The sequence below is a fragment of the Eretmochelys imbricata genome, chromosome 4 (genome assembly GCF_965152235.1).
Source record: "Eretmochelys imbricata isolate rEreImb1 chromosome 4, rEreImb1.hap1, whole genome shotgun sequence".
In the NCBI taxonomy this organism is placed as follows: domain Eukaryota; kingdom Metazoa; phylum Chordata; order Testudines; family Cheloniidae; genus Eretmochelys; species Eretmochelys imbricata.
In genome coordinates this window covers 59,369,401-59,384,248 of record NC_135575.1, presented here as the reverse complement: position 1 = coordinate 59,384,248, position 14,848 = coordinate 59,369,401, and the positions used below count along the sequence as shown (strand labels likewise).

Sequence of the window (14,848 nt, the reverse complement as noted above, 5' to 3'; positions counted from 1 at the left end):
AAGTAGCTAACCAAGAGTAACCCTAGATCATAAGATATAACATAGAATGCTGAATGACAAAACTGCTGGCAGGTAACTACAAGATGCTAGTTTATACCAATTTGGAATATTCCAAGTTAGTGACATCAGCTGATGTCTGATCACCAGTGTGCCGTGGTAACTAACAAACATATATACTAATAAGATTGAGGTACAAGGATTAATAACGTACGGGAGAAGGGCACCCCAACATGAGTTAGGGAGAGGAACTATAAATAAAGAAAAGGGAGTGAAACTCCTACTGAATATGCATTAGGTTTAGTGGTGTTAAAATAACACATTATAAAACCTATATCCTGGCCTTTGTGTCTTTGGAGATGCCAGGAGGACAACCACTGGTGGTGCTGATGAGGAAGGACATGAGGAGGAGGAAGATTATGACTTAACATTTTAGGTTGTTCTGCAAGGGATGGTGAGAGTATATGGATGTTCAGGTGTATTGTATCATCTCTTTTTACCTTGCTGGGTTAGAGTGTTTGTAACTTTGCTAACTGTATTCATAAAACTATTATAAATAGTTGTAAGTGTTGCAATAATGCACATCCCAACTAAACAGTAATTTTAATAATATTGGGCCAGATCTTGGGACAAGCACCTATCAAGCCTCAGAATGCTAAATGAGAATTCTTAAGCAAGCAATATAATAATCAATATATAATCAATAAATCAGACAACACTGAGAGCACTGTATTTCAAGGACTGCCCATGGAGCTCTAAAAGGAAGTCCCACACATCTTTATCTTCACTACAAAGATGCAGTTTAAAGAGAATCTGTCCCAGCAGCCTGGCCACTCATATTCAGATGAAGTGCTGCTTACTGGGACCTGTGGAGTCCATGGGTCTCAACACCATACTAAAAATGGAACATCTGCTGTCAGCTCCTCTTAATACAATGTCCTTGAGCTCCTGACAAGTTGCCAAAAGAGCTATCAGTTGGGCAAAATTTCAGTGCCACATGATGGTGTCTGTATACTCTTACACCATTCAATTGGCCTGCCTTTCTCCTTAAACTATGTGGCTCATATTTGTACTATAATGCAGAAACTATACATAGACTCTAAAACAAGAGATTGCTGTCTAACAGGCCAGCTGTGAAAAGGGGGAGGGGAGAAACAAGGTTAAAGCTTATGTCCTCTGATCACTTGCAAGTTATGAGTTTGCTGACTCAGCCTTTTCTAAAAGTAGCATTCGTAGTGCAAAAACTGCAGCTTCTTCTGTATCCTAATCTTGTTCCACATTTTAACAATTCACGACATGAATGCTCCTGATAGCAATGAACAGACTGCACTAAACTACTAAATTTTGTTGCTATTCTTTGAAGGGTGGAGGAGACAGAGTTAGCAACTGATATGCCAGGATTGAAATAGCCACACATCTGTCCATAGTGTGAGCAGAAATCCACCTTCTCATTACTGTACCTTTACTACTAGAATGAGAATTAAATGAGAATCAATGCATCAATGAGAATTTAAAAAATAAAAGGAAGGGGTCTCTCTTTAAATCACAGCCACGTAGAGCAGGCTCTACATGTCTTGTTTAGTTATGAGAGATTTAAAGGAACAATTAATGCCTTTAAACAAGAGGGTGATTTACTCAACATAATTCTATTTCACAGCTTTCCCAAATAAAACATACATATAGTTACTAAAAGAGCAAATAAAGAATTCCGGAAGAGAATGTGAATGTCTCTTTCTTGGCAAAGGGAATAAGAGGCAGCTGCAAAGATAAAAGGGAATGTTGTAAAACTCAGCAAGGGTGTAGCCAAAGAATAGCTTCACCAAACCTAACAAGGCAATTCCCCCATTTTATCTTTAGCGATGAGAGAGAAATATAGATAAATAGATCTCCAAAATGAAACACGGGCATCTGTGAAAAATTATACATGGAGAATACAGGCAACATTCAATCTATCCATCAAAGATTTAGTTGTATGAAACACGGGAATGAAATGGTTTGAAGTATGATCTTTGAGAGTGGAATTATATGTAACAGGTCTTGACTAGCATAGTAAGAATCCTGCTACTATTTTTCCTTCCATGCAACAATAAGGATTCTTATCTTTAATTCAGTTTGTAGTGTGCAACTACAGAACTCCTTAACAAACATACATATCTTATGCTCCCCAGTCTATTTGTTATACCCATCTCTTGTCATTTGTTTTACACTTAGCTCGAAAGTACTTTGGGGCAGGGACTATGTTTTAATTACGTTCTGTATAGCACCTACCGCAATAAGGCCTTGATCTTGACTGATGACAGACGGGATGACCACAATACAAATACAGGTTTCAGAGTAACAGCTGTGTTAGTCTGTATTCGCAAAAAGAAAAGGAGTACTTGTGGCACCTTAGAGACTAACCAATTTATTTGAGCATAAGCTTTCGTGAGCTACATCTGATGAAGTGAGCTGTAGCTCACGAAAGCTTATGCTCAAATAAATTGGTTAGTCTCTACGGTGCCACAAGTACTCCTTTTGCTTTTCACAATACAAATAAACAACTGTTGTGACCAAAGCAATACATATTGACTGTGCTAGGTGGGAAATGCTGCTAAAATGGATTATACACGATTCTAAAGACAACTTCAATAAAGCAAAGGTGGGTTAGAATTCATGAAGAACGTAAGCAGAAACACTGGGACAAATTAGGTACTCACACCCATTTGGCTGAGGGCTGGTCTTCACTGTGGGGAAAATCAACGCTTCTCCAATCGATACAACAGGGGTCGATTTAGTTGGTCTAATGAAGACCCGCTAAAATGGACCGCAAAGTGCTCTCCGATCAACCCCGGTGCTCCAGCTCCCTGAGAAGAGTAAGCTAAGCCAACTGGAGAGCGTCTCCCGTTGACGCAGCACAGGGAATACACTGGGTAAATCGACCTAAGCTACGCTGACTCCAGCTGTGTTATTCATGTAGCTGGAGTAGCATAATTTAGGTCGACTTAGCCCAGTAGTGAAGACAAGTCCTGAGACTGGACAGCTTGTAATTTAGATCAGTTTAGACAACAAACAACAAGAAGATGGAATCTTGTAAATTCTGCACTTTGTTTATGAAGGGAAGCTGCAGCAGAGCATAAGTCCAGGGAATGCTCAGTCTATGGAAGGGTTTAACTTTTTTCACATCTTCAAGAATGCTGTGATTACATTTTCTCATAGAGCATTTTCTGACAAATTTCCTGACTTGGTATTTCCTTTTATTACCAAATACATTTGGCAGCATTCCTTCTGGAGCCCTCCAAAGTGATCTCCTTAGGCTAAACACATGCAAGTCAGTATCTTAACAAGCCTTGCCATCTAGCCCCACAGAGAGTATTAGTCATTTGAATTCCACTTACTATTCTCATTTCTGTTTGCCTGCCTAGGAATTTTGTCAATGCTGCATTTTGTTCAAAAAGAACAGAAATCTACTCCATTTGGAAATTTTATATGGAGTTGAAAGAAGTATTCCACAGTAATCTAATGTATGTGAAAACACAGAAAGAAGAATTGTCCACTTACATCCATGCTGCATGGACCATACACACATGCATTGCATGCATTTGTAGTCAATGTTTTGACAAGCTGCTTTCAAACCTTGAGACTTTTTTTTTTTTACACTGATCTGATGATTTACACAATTTTTATTTTCTTGGAGCCAAGTACTACAATACCCAGAACCGTGCTTGGTTCCTTTTGATCTCAGCAGCTGTTGCACAATTGGATCAAGATCAGATACACAGCCTCCACTATATTATAAGCTACCCTTTAAGACTTACAAAATAGAAGATTTTTTAAAAAATGAATGCAATGATTTGTTTTCAATGTATTGCTACATCATGAGGCTGTCTTCAGAGGTTGCTTTCCACCATGGTCCCCCTGTACAACAACCATCTATTGGGATGGAGAAAGGACTTAAAAACCCAGCCATGCCCTGCCCAGTGTAGAGGACTCCTTGCTAAATTGCCCTCCACCAGGATACAGCATGGATTATTTTTTTTGTTGCTTTTCGGAGTCCCAATCCAGCAAAGCATTTGAGCACACGTATAGTCCAACTGATGGTACTGACTACTCATGTGCTTAACACTAAGAATAAGCTTAAGTGCTTGGATGGATTAAAATCCAAGTGTTGCTGTAAAATCTTCCCTAACCAGAAGCAGGGTGCATGAGCATATGCCAGAGCAAGAGGCATTCAGAATGGGCTGTTTCAAGAAGCTCTGCCACGTTTTATGCTATATCTTGGTCCACCATTCCAATCTTTATGGCAAAGGGGACTTGGGTGGTACATCAAGTTTTCCAACATTGAGACAGGTCTGTTAAGTCTAAGGTTCCCTCCCTCCCCTTCTTTGAGGATCCGCCTCCCCACTCCTCCTTGAAGTCTGCTGAGGGAGGAAAGAGCCTTCAGAGATGGCTTTATCACCCTGTCCCAGAGATTCTTGAGCATTCTGCAGCAACAGTGACTTGTCAACAGAAATTAGAAGTGTTGCTAAACATGCTGCTTTGTGGCCACACCTTACTAACTCTGCAGTCTTGAGCAGACCTTTACCTCTCTGCTTTGGTTTTCCCATCTGTAAGAAGGGGCTATTTCCTTGACCCCTATCATGACTATTGTGAAGATTAGTGTCTGCAGAGTGCTTTTAAGACAAAAGAGTACTAAGTTTTATTATATGAAATAATTACTAGCTTGACAGATAAAAATATTAAAATACTTCTCTATATTAAACTACCTTTTAATTTTAAAATACATGTCTACTTTACACCTAAATGATGAAAATACATTCAAATATTGGTACTTCACTTTAATGAGTTCCCCATATGAACAGACTACAAAACGACATATAAAGATACATTTTAAGCTACATGCAGTTAACTTAACATTTATAATGCCGAAGAAGGAAAAAGAATTAATACATTCTTCACTCTTCCAACAGCAATCTTTTATCTTTTAAAAATGAACATTTCTGGATAGTTTTTGCCTCTGGACTTAAATTTTCTAAATTCTTTGGAGGAGTCTCATTCTTTCCTTACTCCTCCTCGCCTCTTTGCACTCTTTCCTTAGTAGACTCTGGTTTCCTTCTTTCCTTATGGGACTCTTGTCTGGCCCGTCTCTCAATTTTTTTTCCTTTGTAATCTTCATTTCCTCCTGTTTTTGCCATTTCTTCTTGCTATTCTGTCCTCCTCTCATCCTTCCCCCATACTTAAACTTAATTATTCTCTTCCCACTGAGATTTTTCCTCTTTTCCAGCATTTTTCCCGTCGTATTTTCTTTTTCACTTTTTTTTTTTATTTCAACTTTTTTTCTTTTAACGGAAGCTTATTTTGGAGTTGAGGAACCAAAATACTCCACATTAAGGTATGCCTCCATGGCACACAAGTAACACTTTTGGATGGTGACGGTTACATTCATTTCACTGGACAGTCTTTCCAATGACAGGCCAAAACATTATGCTGCTTGGTGACAAGGTTGTCTACTCTCTTCATGTTGCTAGGCAATGCAAGAATAGTCTTCCTGAGTGCAGGTTCCTATACCTCCAATGGCACTCAGGAGCAGAGACCATTAGGGCAACTATTGCCAGGAACTCCTGGCCACTAAAACTCCTGGGAAAAGGTCAAATAATAGTCTTTAACCCTCCAAGAGAAATAAAAGGAGACACACATCACGGCCTCTTTCATGAAAGGTTAATATTATTATTGGTCATGTTTATTACAGTAGTACCTAAGGACCAAGCAAGAACAGAGCACTATTGTGCAAGGCACTGTGCAAACCCAAACTAGTAGATGGTTCTTGCCCTGAAGAGCTTACAGACAAAACAGGCACAGCATGGGGTACAGGGTATGTGTTACACACAAGCAGAGTGAACAATGTGATGGCAGCAAACATCATATTAGTTCCATGATTTTTGGGTGGTGGGTTTCGTTATGTGGCAATATAAATAGAAATAAGCATGAAGGAAGAGGGGATACTGAAGAGGATGAGGGGGGACAGGACAAGGGCGAAAAGGGTTAGAAGTGCAGGTGTAGAGTGAAAACGAGGTGAAATTATTGTGAGAGAGGGGGGAGAGAAAGGGTTGAAGCAAATAGCGAATCAGCACAGAACAGAGGAAGTCCAGAAAAAGTTCTCTAAATGTTTGAAGGTCCCTGCCTTCTGCAGCTGGTCCTACCAGCTGGTGTCTGGGGTAGATGCCAGAGTGTCAAAAGCAGAGTGTTCCCTAATACACCCATTTACATTTGACAAATATGAATACTTAACTCATCTTTCCTTAATCCCCATTCACCCCTTGTATCCTTAACCTCACTTTGATTCTAATGCCGGCTACTGATCCCTCAGGTTCCTGTAGCTGCAGCAGTCATTGCTTCCAGTGTCTCAGCACTGGTCTACTTAAATTTGCTACACCCACAGCTACAAAGCTACTATAATTGGCTTGCCACCACTACTTGGAAATACATATAAGGTCTGTAAACAAGGTGAAAGCTGCAGTGATTGTTTTCCAGCTAAGAGAAAATAATGTACTTAACAAAGCTTCAAAAATAGCTTCTGGATTAAGCAATATATTCTTATTCCAGAGCAAATCCAGAGCCAGTTTTCTTCACACATAAATTGTATAAAGTTCTTTAATTAGGATTCAGTTGAGTGATGATGGCTGTTACTGCACCATTATTTCAAAGCTAGTAACCTAACTCATTATTTCTCTTACTAAGAATGGGTTGTTGCGATCTGTCAACAAAGCTGCCCATACGGCGCTGCTTAGAGAACGTTAATGATGTTTAATGACAGCTTGACAGCATCATAAAAGGTGGTGCAGTTTTATCTTTGTTCACTGACTAAAACCTACTGAACCAATTGAATTTGGACTAGAAAAATAGGTTCACTATTCACTTCTGAAGTTATGTTCTGTTTTTAAATACTGAATCGAATTTGATGCCAAAGAGAGGATGGTTTCTCTATGAAACGCTAGAAGCATGCCTTGTGGCCGGCAGCAGCTGGGTAAGTGTTACTTCAAACGTCTCCCTGCACCTCAGTCTTGACCCTACAGAATTGCTACTATCACAATTTTAGAGTCTCTAAAGCAGAAGCTGCTAATCATTAGCAAGGAGCGAGATTTACAGCTGAATGAAATGTCACATCTCTACGTGTTTAACATGCCAGGATTGTACCCACAGCTGGCAGACTGTCTCCTGGGATTTTACCAAGGTTATAAATAAAATAAAAATAATGTAAATCTCTATGGAAAGTCTGACACATGTAGAAGTATTGTTATTAAGAAGACTATCTATGCAAAAATGAGCACCTTGCTGCTAATACACCTGTTGGCCTATACTGCCAACTACTTGTTGAGAGCCAAGGAAAGAAGATTCATTTTTAAAAGAAAATGTGTTTAGTCTGACTACGTAATGGCTGCGACACCCCTACAGGGGTCTGCCTGCCCATTTAGCTGTCATACACTGAGTCCACTCTCCACCAGACTTGGAGATTCCTGTCAGTCTGGGCAACACCAACACTGTGCACAACAGAGAAGGGTCAGTGGGAAAGGTAGATCCTTGCTGGCAAAAGTAATGGTAGAAACTAAAAGCCCCTTTAGAAAAATATATAAATGATAACCCTTTCAAGATCCTAAGGAAGCATAAAAGATTGAGTTGTGTAAGCTAATGCAGTATCACTTTGGTGTATTTTCTATTCCCCCAGGACCAGCCCACAACATTTTGGTACCTGAGGCGAGGAGCTCAAATGACACTCCATACTCCCTCGCTTGGGCCAAAACTTTGAAAAGTCTCAATTCTGCCTTCTTCCTGTTCTACTCCTCTCATGGTACTGCTCTGCTACCTACCCCAATAAAAGGAGTACTTGTGGCACCTTAGAGACTAACCAATTTATTTGAGCATAAGTTTTCGTGAGCTACAGCTCACTTCATCGGATGCATACTGTGGAAAGTGTAGAAGATCTTTTTATATACACACAAAGCATGAAAAAATACCTCCTCCCACCCCACTCTCCTGCTGGTAATATCTAAAGTGATCACTCTCCTTACAATGTGTATGATAATCAAGTTGGGCCATTTCCAGCACAAATCCAGGTTTTCTCATCTCCCCCCCCCCACACACACACACAAACCCACTCTCCTGCTGGTAATAGCTTATCTAAAGTGACCACTCTCCTTACAATGTGTATGATAATCAAGGTGGGCCATTTCCAGCACAAATCCAGGGTTTAACAAGAACATTGGGGGGGGGGGGGAGATGGACGGACAAGGGGTTACCTTGCATAATGACTTAGCCACTCCCAGTCTCTATTCAAGCCTAAGTTAATTGTATCCAATTTGCAAATGAATTCCAATTCAACAGTTTCTCGCTGGAGTCTGGATTTGAAGTTTTTTTGTTGTAATATCGCAACTTTCATGTCTGTAATCGCGTGACCAGAGAGATTGAAGTGTTCTCCGACTGGTTTATGAATGTTATAATTCTTGACATCTGATTTGTGTCCATTTATTCTTTTACATAGAGACTGTCCAGTTTGACCAATGTACATGGCAGAGGGGCATTGCTGGCACATGATGGCATATATCACATTGGTGGATTTTTGTAGTGGTAAACACCCATCTTTCATGCTTTGTGTGTATAAAAAGATCTTCTATACTTTCCACAGTATGCATCCAATGAAGTGAGCTGTAGCTCATGAAAGCTTGTGCTCAAATAAATTGGTTAGTCTCTAAGGTGCCACAAGTACTCCTTTTCTTTTTGCGAATACAGACGAACACGGCTGCTACTCTAAAACCTACCCCAATAAAGGAGAACTAACAACTTAAAATGCCTTGTTCAGACATTTTAAGTAACACTTAACTTCAAACGCCTGAACAACAAATGTAACTTTTCTTGTCTGCATAGTAAACACTGGCATTTTTATCTGTTTGAATAATCAAAGTGGTGCTTTCCATGCCTTCTTGGTTGCAAAGATTTGAACTGCTTCCTGCTGAAGATCCACACTCTGGGCCAGCTCATGCTCTGTTGAGATGGTTGCAAGGCAGACCAGCCTCTCCTGTGTCATTGTGGAGCGTAGATGTCTTTTTATTAACTTCAGCTTGGAGAAGCTGCTTTCTCCACTGGCAACTGTTACAGGAAGTGTTAGAAGTATGCGCAGAGCAACAAAAGCATTTGGAAAGAGGGTGGTCATCTTATTTGTGCACATAGATTCCAGAACAGCCTTTGGAGTTGGTCCTGCTGAAATGTATCTTGAAAGGGCTTTCAGTTCATCACCTAAATCACTCGCATCAATATTGCACGTCATCATGTGTCAACACTGTCACTAGTGCCCTGCATTGCTGGTGTAGGTCTTCTTCAGGTATAGTGAGGAGTTTTGGAATATTATACAACATCACAACTATGCTGCTGTGTTCCTCGAGCTGCATGAAACGTTCTTCAACTGACTGTACTGCACACTCTAACACCTGGTTAAAGAATTAAATTTGAATTGTTGTTTGGGGTCTCTTATGGGATTATCCCATGCCTCGTAATCAAAATGTCATTGTCTTCTATGACTCTTGTATTCTTGAATGGGTGGGAAAATAGCTTCAGTGTGAAGTTCCTATGCCAACTACTGTGCACTCTTCAGAATGTTTTGAAATCCCTCTTCTGACCGGTAAGACTGTAGGTATGACTTTGCTTTGTCCAGTTGTTTCATTGCTCCAGATATATCAAGGTCAACATCTTGGAGTCTCTTGCTTACAACATTTATTTCAAACAGTATGTCATGCCACAACACTAAGCCACACAGAAATTTGAAGTTATGTATGTTTCTGGTGATTCCATTTCCCTCTGCCACTGTTCTCCCGCGAACAGTTCCTGTCATAGCATTATCCTCCATAATGGCAACTATGGCATCATCTAGCTTCCCAATTTGGTGTTTGATAGGCTTTATTGCCTCCACTCAACTTTCCCATCATGTGGCAAGCAGTGGTTTCAGTGTCAGAAAGGATGTTCCCAGATGTTGCTTCAAAATTTGCAGTCGCTGAGTTGATGCAGAGAAAAATACATAGATGCTTTGAATTACATTAAAAAATTCAGCAGCCTCACTAGAAGCTGATGCTGCATTACTGACCACCAAGTTCAATGAATGAGAACTGTCTGGGACAAAAAAAGCTCTCAGATCCGTGTCTGGACTCCTCTGTTCTTTCCTCTCATGTTGGCACCATCATCGTCGCCCTAACCTCTCATGTCAGCTATCGCAACTCCTGTGTCTTCCAGTTTTTTAAGAAGCACGTTTGTCATACCAGCTCCTGTAGTATCATCAATGTCAATAAATTCTAGAAAATGCTCTCTGACAGTCACCATTGCAGGGGCATTTTCACTAGGTTCTGTTGTTGTTACAAAACGCACCATTAAAGTTATTTGTTCCATATGGCTGATGTCAGGTGTGCAGTCCAGAATAACAGAGTAATATCTTGCTGACTTCAGATCTGCCACAATCTTCTGTTTGACTTTTCTTGCCAGTAACTGTATGATCTCATTTTGAATTGTTTTTCCAAGGTAGTGGTGTATGTACATTTCTTGGGTGGTGACTCTTCTTAGATGTTCCTGGAGTACAGCATCAAACTCAGCCATCAGCTCCACAGTTTTAAGGAAGTTTCCATTGTTGGCACATACAGCTGATCTGAAGTGCCACACAGTGATGGGGTTTGGGTAGCAAGCATTCTCACAATGGCGATGAGCCTTTTTAGACCATTTTGCCAGTAAAGAGACTCTGATGCAATCTTCTCTTGAAGCTGATCATCTATGGTGCCTTTAACCTTAGTCTCATCTCAAGCTCTTTCCACCTATGGAATGCTCTCTGGTGATTTGCTGCCTTCTCATGGCATGCCAGATTTCTAGCCAGATTTTTCCAGTCCTTTGCTCCTTAGAACCCAATGTGGCTGGAACATTAGACTGGAAGAGTTTGCAACAAAAACAGATGTAGCATTCTGGGGTTTTGAATACATAAGCCATGGCCTCTCCACTTTGTCACCATTGGGGATTTCACACTAGTAATGTGTTGGATGGTAACTTCTATTTTCATTGTCTTTCGGGAACATGAAGTTTTTCACTTGCTGTGGCCCATGCAGTACAGGGAAGTCCCTCAGGCTACTGCTCAAGTGGGTCCACAGTCCTGGATCATCTAGACTTAAGGAACTAAACTCAGCAGCAGCTGTTTCTTGCGCATCCACCACACTCTTCTCTGATCTACACTTTTCTTCAGGAATGTGCATGGTTATATCCATTTGAGATGGAGATATGGATGCTGCAGTAGCTGCCAGGTCACCTGCACTCTGACTAACTGGAAGATCAGGCATCTCCTCACCACTCACATCCTCACTGGGGCCAGAAGGCTCACCATGAACATTTGTGTCTATGTATCTCAGGAGAGCTCCTTCCTGCTGAGATAGAAAAGCTTCCTTTGCTTGCTTTCTTTTTCTGAATGCTGCCCCAGAGGGGCGTTTTCTTCTTTCACTCATGACTGCTGTTCTGTGTCAGCTATAGTGGCTCCCAACACTCAACTGAAGGGGACAAATAAGCAGGCTGGTAGCAGGGCCTGAGTGAAGGAAGATATCAGCATCTTAAGGGCCTAACTGGCTCCTACTACTTCAGTTGACTGCCTGTTCTCCTCAAATGGGTTCAGAGAAGCAGCAGGAAACAGAAAGCTCCCTGAGAAGCTGGTGTTAATCAATCCAGGCTCCTGGCGGTGCTAGATAGGTACATAAGAGGTTCCCCGCTCCTCTCTTTCCCTGCAGCTCCTGCTGCTTTCTGTTATTCCCTCTCACCTTTTCTCCTGCCTGCCTGTTATGTCTCTTGTGCCCTCCTTCCTCCAGCACAGCACTCCACCATCTCTGTGCATCTAGAGCAGAGAGAATATATATGCACCAGAGCAGACACAATTTTCTACACTCTGGGTCCTAGTGGTGCCCCACCCCAGTTTGGCACCTGAGGCGGCCGCCTCAGTTCGCCTCATGGCAAGGCCAGCCCTGCATTCCCCACTTCTCTGCTACACTTCTTTTCACAGGGAACAAGAACAACCACAACAATTGCTGGTTCAAACATTCAACCAGTGTCCAGTTTCTAAAAAAATATAAGCAGCTGAGATGGCAAAGAACCAGCCTGGTGTTATGCTTGCCAATAATGTGTTTTTTAGGGATCTGGATAAACAGGAATTAAATGGACCCTGGCTTGGATTCAGCCTTTATGTGACAGTATGGCAAACCAGCACCTTTTTCAGGAAGACTTTTTATTTTTGGTCTCCAGAATTTAAACTATAAATTAAATATATATATATATATAGTTGTTACAGTTGCTGAGATAGCTTCAAAAAATATGAACCAAGTGTTGCATTTGGGTTCCTTTGCAGAACCTGAAACAATTGTTCCAAGGGGTGCAGGCTGTCCCATTCATCTGAACGGAGTCTAACTCAGATAGCTAATGATGTTGACATTTCAAGTATTAACTATTTCACCGCTCAAAGAGCATAAGAAGAGAGAGGTGATCATACCAGTTTCTGCACAATCTACTGTGACAGCTCATTTTGACAATGTGAGTGGGAAGGCTTGGGATTTGCCACCTTTTTCTCCCAACCACTCCAATCAAGAAGGAATTATACCCAGGAGGAGCCCAACAGAACCAAGAAGGACATCTGAGGCCTCACAAAAGGGGAATTAAATTCAAGATGCCAAACTAGGCTGAAAAGACTCACTAAGGGGAAGTCAAGCAGGGGATGCCTAACAGAACCCCTGGGTTTAGACTGCAATGATGGGAAGCCAAGAGAGGATGCAAGATGATATTTCGAATGTCTGCTCTGAAGAACATTGTGTGGGGTACTTTAACTGGCAGCAACAGCTTCCATTGTAACTTTTACAATAGAAAGCAGACTTGAGAAAATGAAAACATATTTTAAATTAGAATTTTTTAAATAAGAATATTATCGATACCTAGCTCTCAAACAGTGCTTTCCTCCTGTAAAACTCAAAGTCTATGAGTCCTGTTTTACAGCTGAGGAAAACAGGCACAGAAAGGTTAATGGTATATCCAAGTTCAGGCACAATTAATGGCAAACCTGAAAACAGAGCAGAGGTTCTCTCACTTCCAGTCTGCTGTCATATCCAATAGACAGAAGGAGCCCCTTTCTTTGTGCATGTGCAAGTGTTCACGAAAACTCACGTGTATACAAATAGCACAGATGTAAGTGCATTCTGAGTAAATATGCATCTGAACGTGCTTGATGTGTATGTTGATAGGTCAATTTACATACACAAAAGTGATCATTATGGGGGCAATGGGGCACGTGTGAAAAATCTGTATGTACATATGTAAAATCATATGCCCATAAAAGGTAATGTTTAGGTCATGCCATATTCTATGCATAATAATAATGCTATCAAGCAAATTTTTAAACACACACAGAGTCTCACCTTCTCATGGTTTTCTATAAGGATTTCCACCACAATATTCTGAAACTTTAGGTCCATTATAGCTGCCACAGTTTCTTCCTGTGGCCTCATTAAGGTTGGTCCAAATACTACTCCTAAATTTGCTACAGTCATTAGATTTTTCTTGGCATGGTCTGCAACGCTTTTTCAAAAGAATTGGAAGAAAAAAACAGGAAACAAGTTATGAAAATTTGCCAATACTCTTGGAAACTGCAGTATACTTTACAAATGAAAACATTACATTTCCCTAATCCATATTTTAGAAGTTTATTTTGTTCAAAGTTTCTCCAAATAAAACCATGTTGAATTGTGGAAAGTAGGAAACCCATTCTTCCATCTGCATTTTAAGAAGAAACAAAAGTCGTCATTTATTGAACTTAAATGTGTACAATGCACTTAGCCTTGGACTTCGGTAAGTGCGAAACCAACCTAATTTTGCTAACAAACCTCTAGTATTCTCTTTGCCAGAATTTGCAAAAAGAGAAAGTATAAATTCACTTTCTCACTTCAATCAAGCCCTCAATTGCTGGCAGAATTGCTAAGTAAATACTTATATGACTTCATTAACAGATTAGATTTCTGCCCTCTTCTCCACAAAACACACAGTCAAACTTCTCATCTACTTCCATAGGTTTGGTGCCTGGTACTGTGTCAAATAGCGTCATGACCAGCCTTGGATCCAACCACAGTTAATGAGCCCAATTGTAGATAAAATAGTTTTTGTTTGGTTTTTTTTGTGCCGGGGGGGAGGGGGGGGCGGTGTTAATAAAAGAAGCCATGGTGCTTACTTTGCTAAATGTTTCACCAAAATGTCCAGCATCTCTTTGTTCTTCTCTGGAAGTTTATGAACCAAGAAGTGGATAGCATTAACTCTGGACTCAGGGCTGCCACTTTCTACATAACAGAAACAAGTAACTGTATCTCAAAGACAGAAATCCTGCCCCACCCATACACACCCACCCCAAAAAAAAACATTCCTCGCATACTTTGGTTTTGTACTTAGATATCTCCAAATAGAGCAGAATTGAATACATGCACATTGTGTTTCAAGTCATCCTGTTCTACTACTGTCTGCCCATTTCTTATTTTGTGAAGTGATTTTCAATCCACTTGTAAATGGATGCCTCTTTCTGCTCATCTATATTTTAAAAAAAAAGATGCAGATATTCTACTGCATCATACACATGCTTAGAAAAATACTGCAAAGCAAGGGGTCATGTTACTAGCTACAGCATCTCATTGTGAAAATCAAGTGTGAAAGGATGCTTCTTTATCCTTTTGACATCGCTTATTAATTATCCTTATCATTTACATTGAGTTTTGTTGGTGCTAGACAGCTGTTGACACTGCTTCAGAACACCTTCCATTAGAAACTGCACCAGAAAATAACATTC

At 40.6% G+C, this 14,848-nt stretch overlaps 1 protein-coding gene across 3 annotated transcripts in view; it reads right to left on the bottom strand.

The window, feature by feature from the left end:
• The window catches only part of ARHGAP10 (Rho GTPase activating protein 10), a 255,985-nt gene that overhangs the window by 68,812 nt on the left and 172,325 nt on the right, over positions 1–14,848 (bottom strand). For all 3 annotated transcript variants that reach the window (XR_013345940.1, XM_077815354.1, XM_077815355.1), the window contains 2 exons: positions 14,243–14,348; positions 13,437–13,596 (listed from right to left, as the gene is read on the bottom strand). Coding sequence is in view for 2 of the 3 variants with exons in the window: in XM_077815354.1 (XP_077671480.1) it covers positions 13,437–13,596; positions 14,243–14,348 (266 nt within the window). In the remaining variant the exon portion in view is untranslated. The remainder of the gene's footprint in view (positions 1–13,436; positions 13,597–14,242; positions 14,349–14,848) is intronic.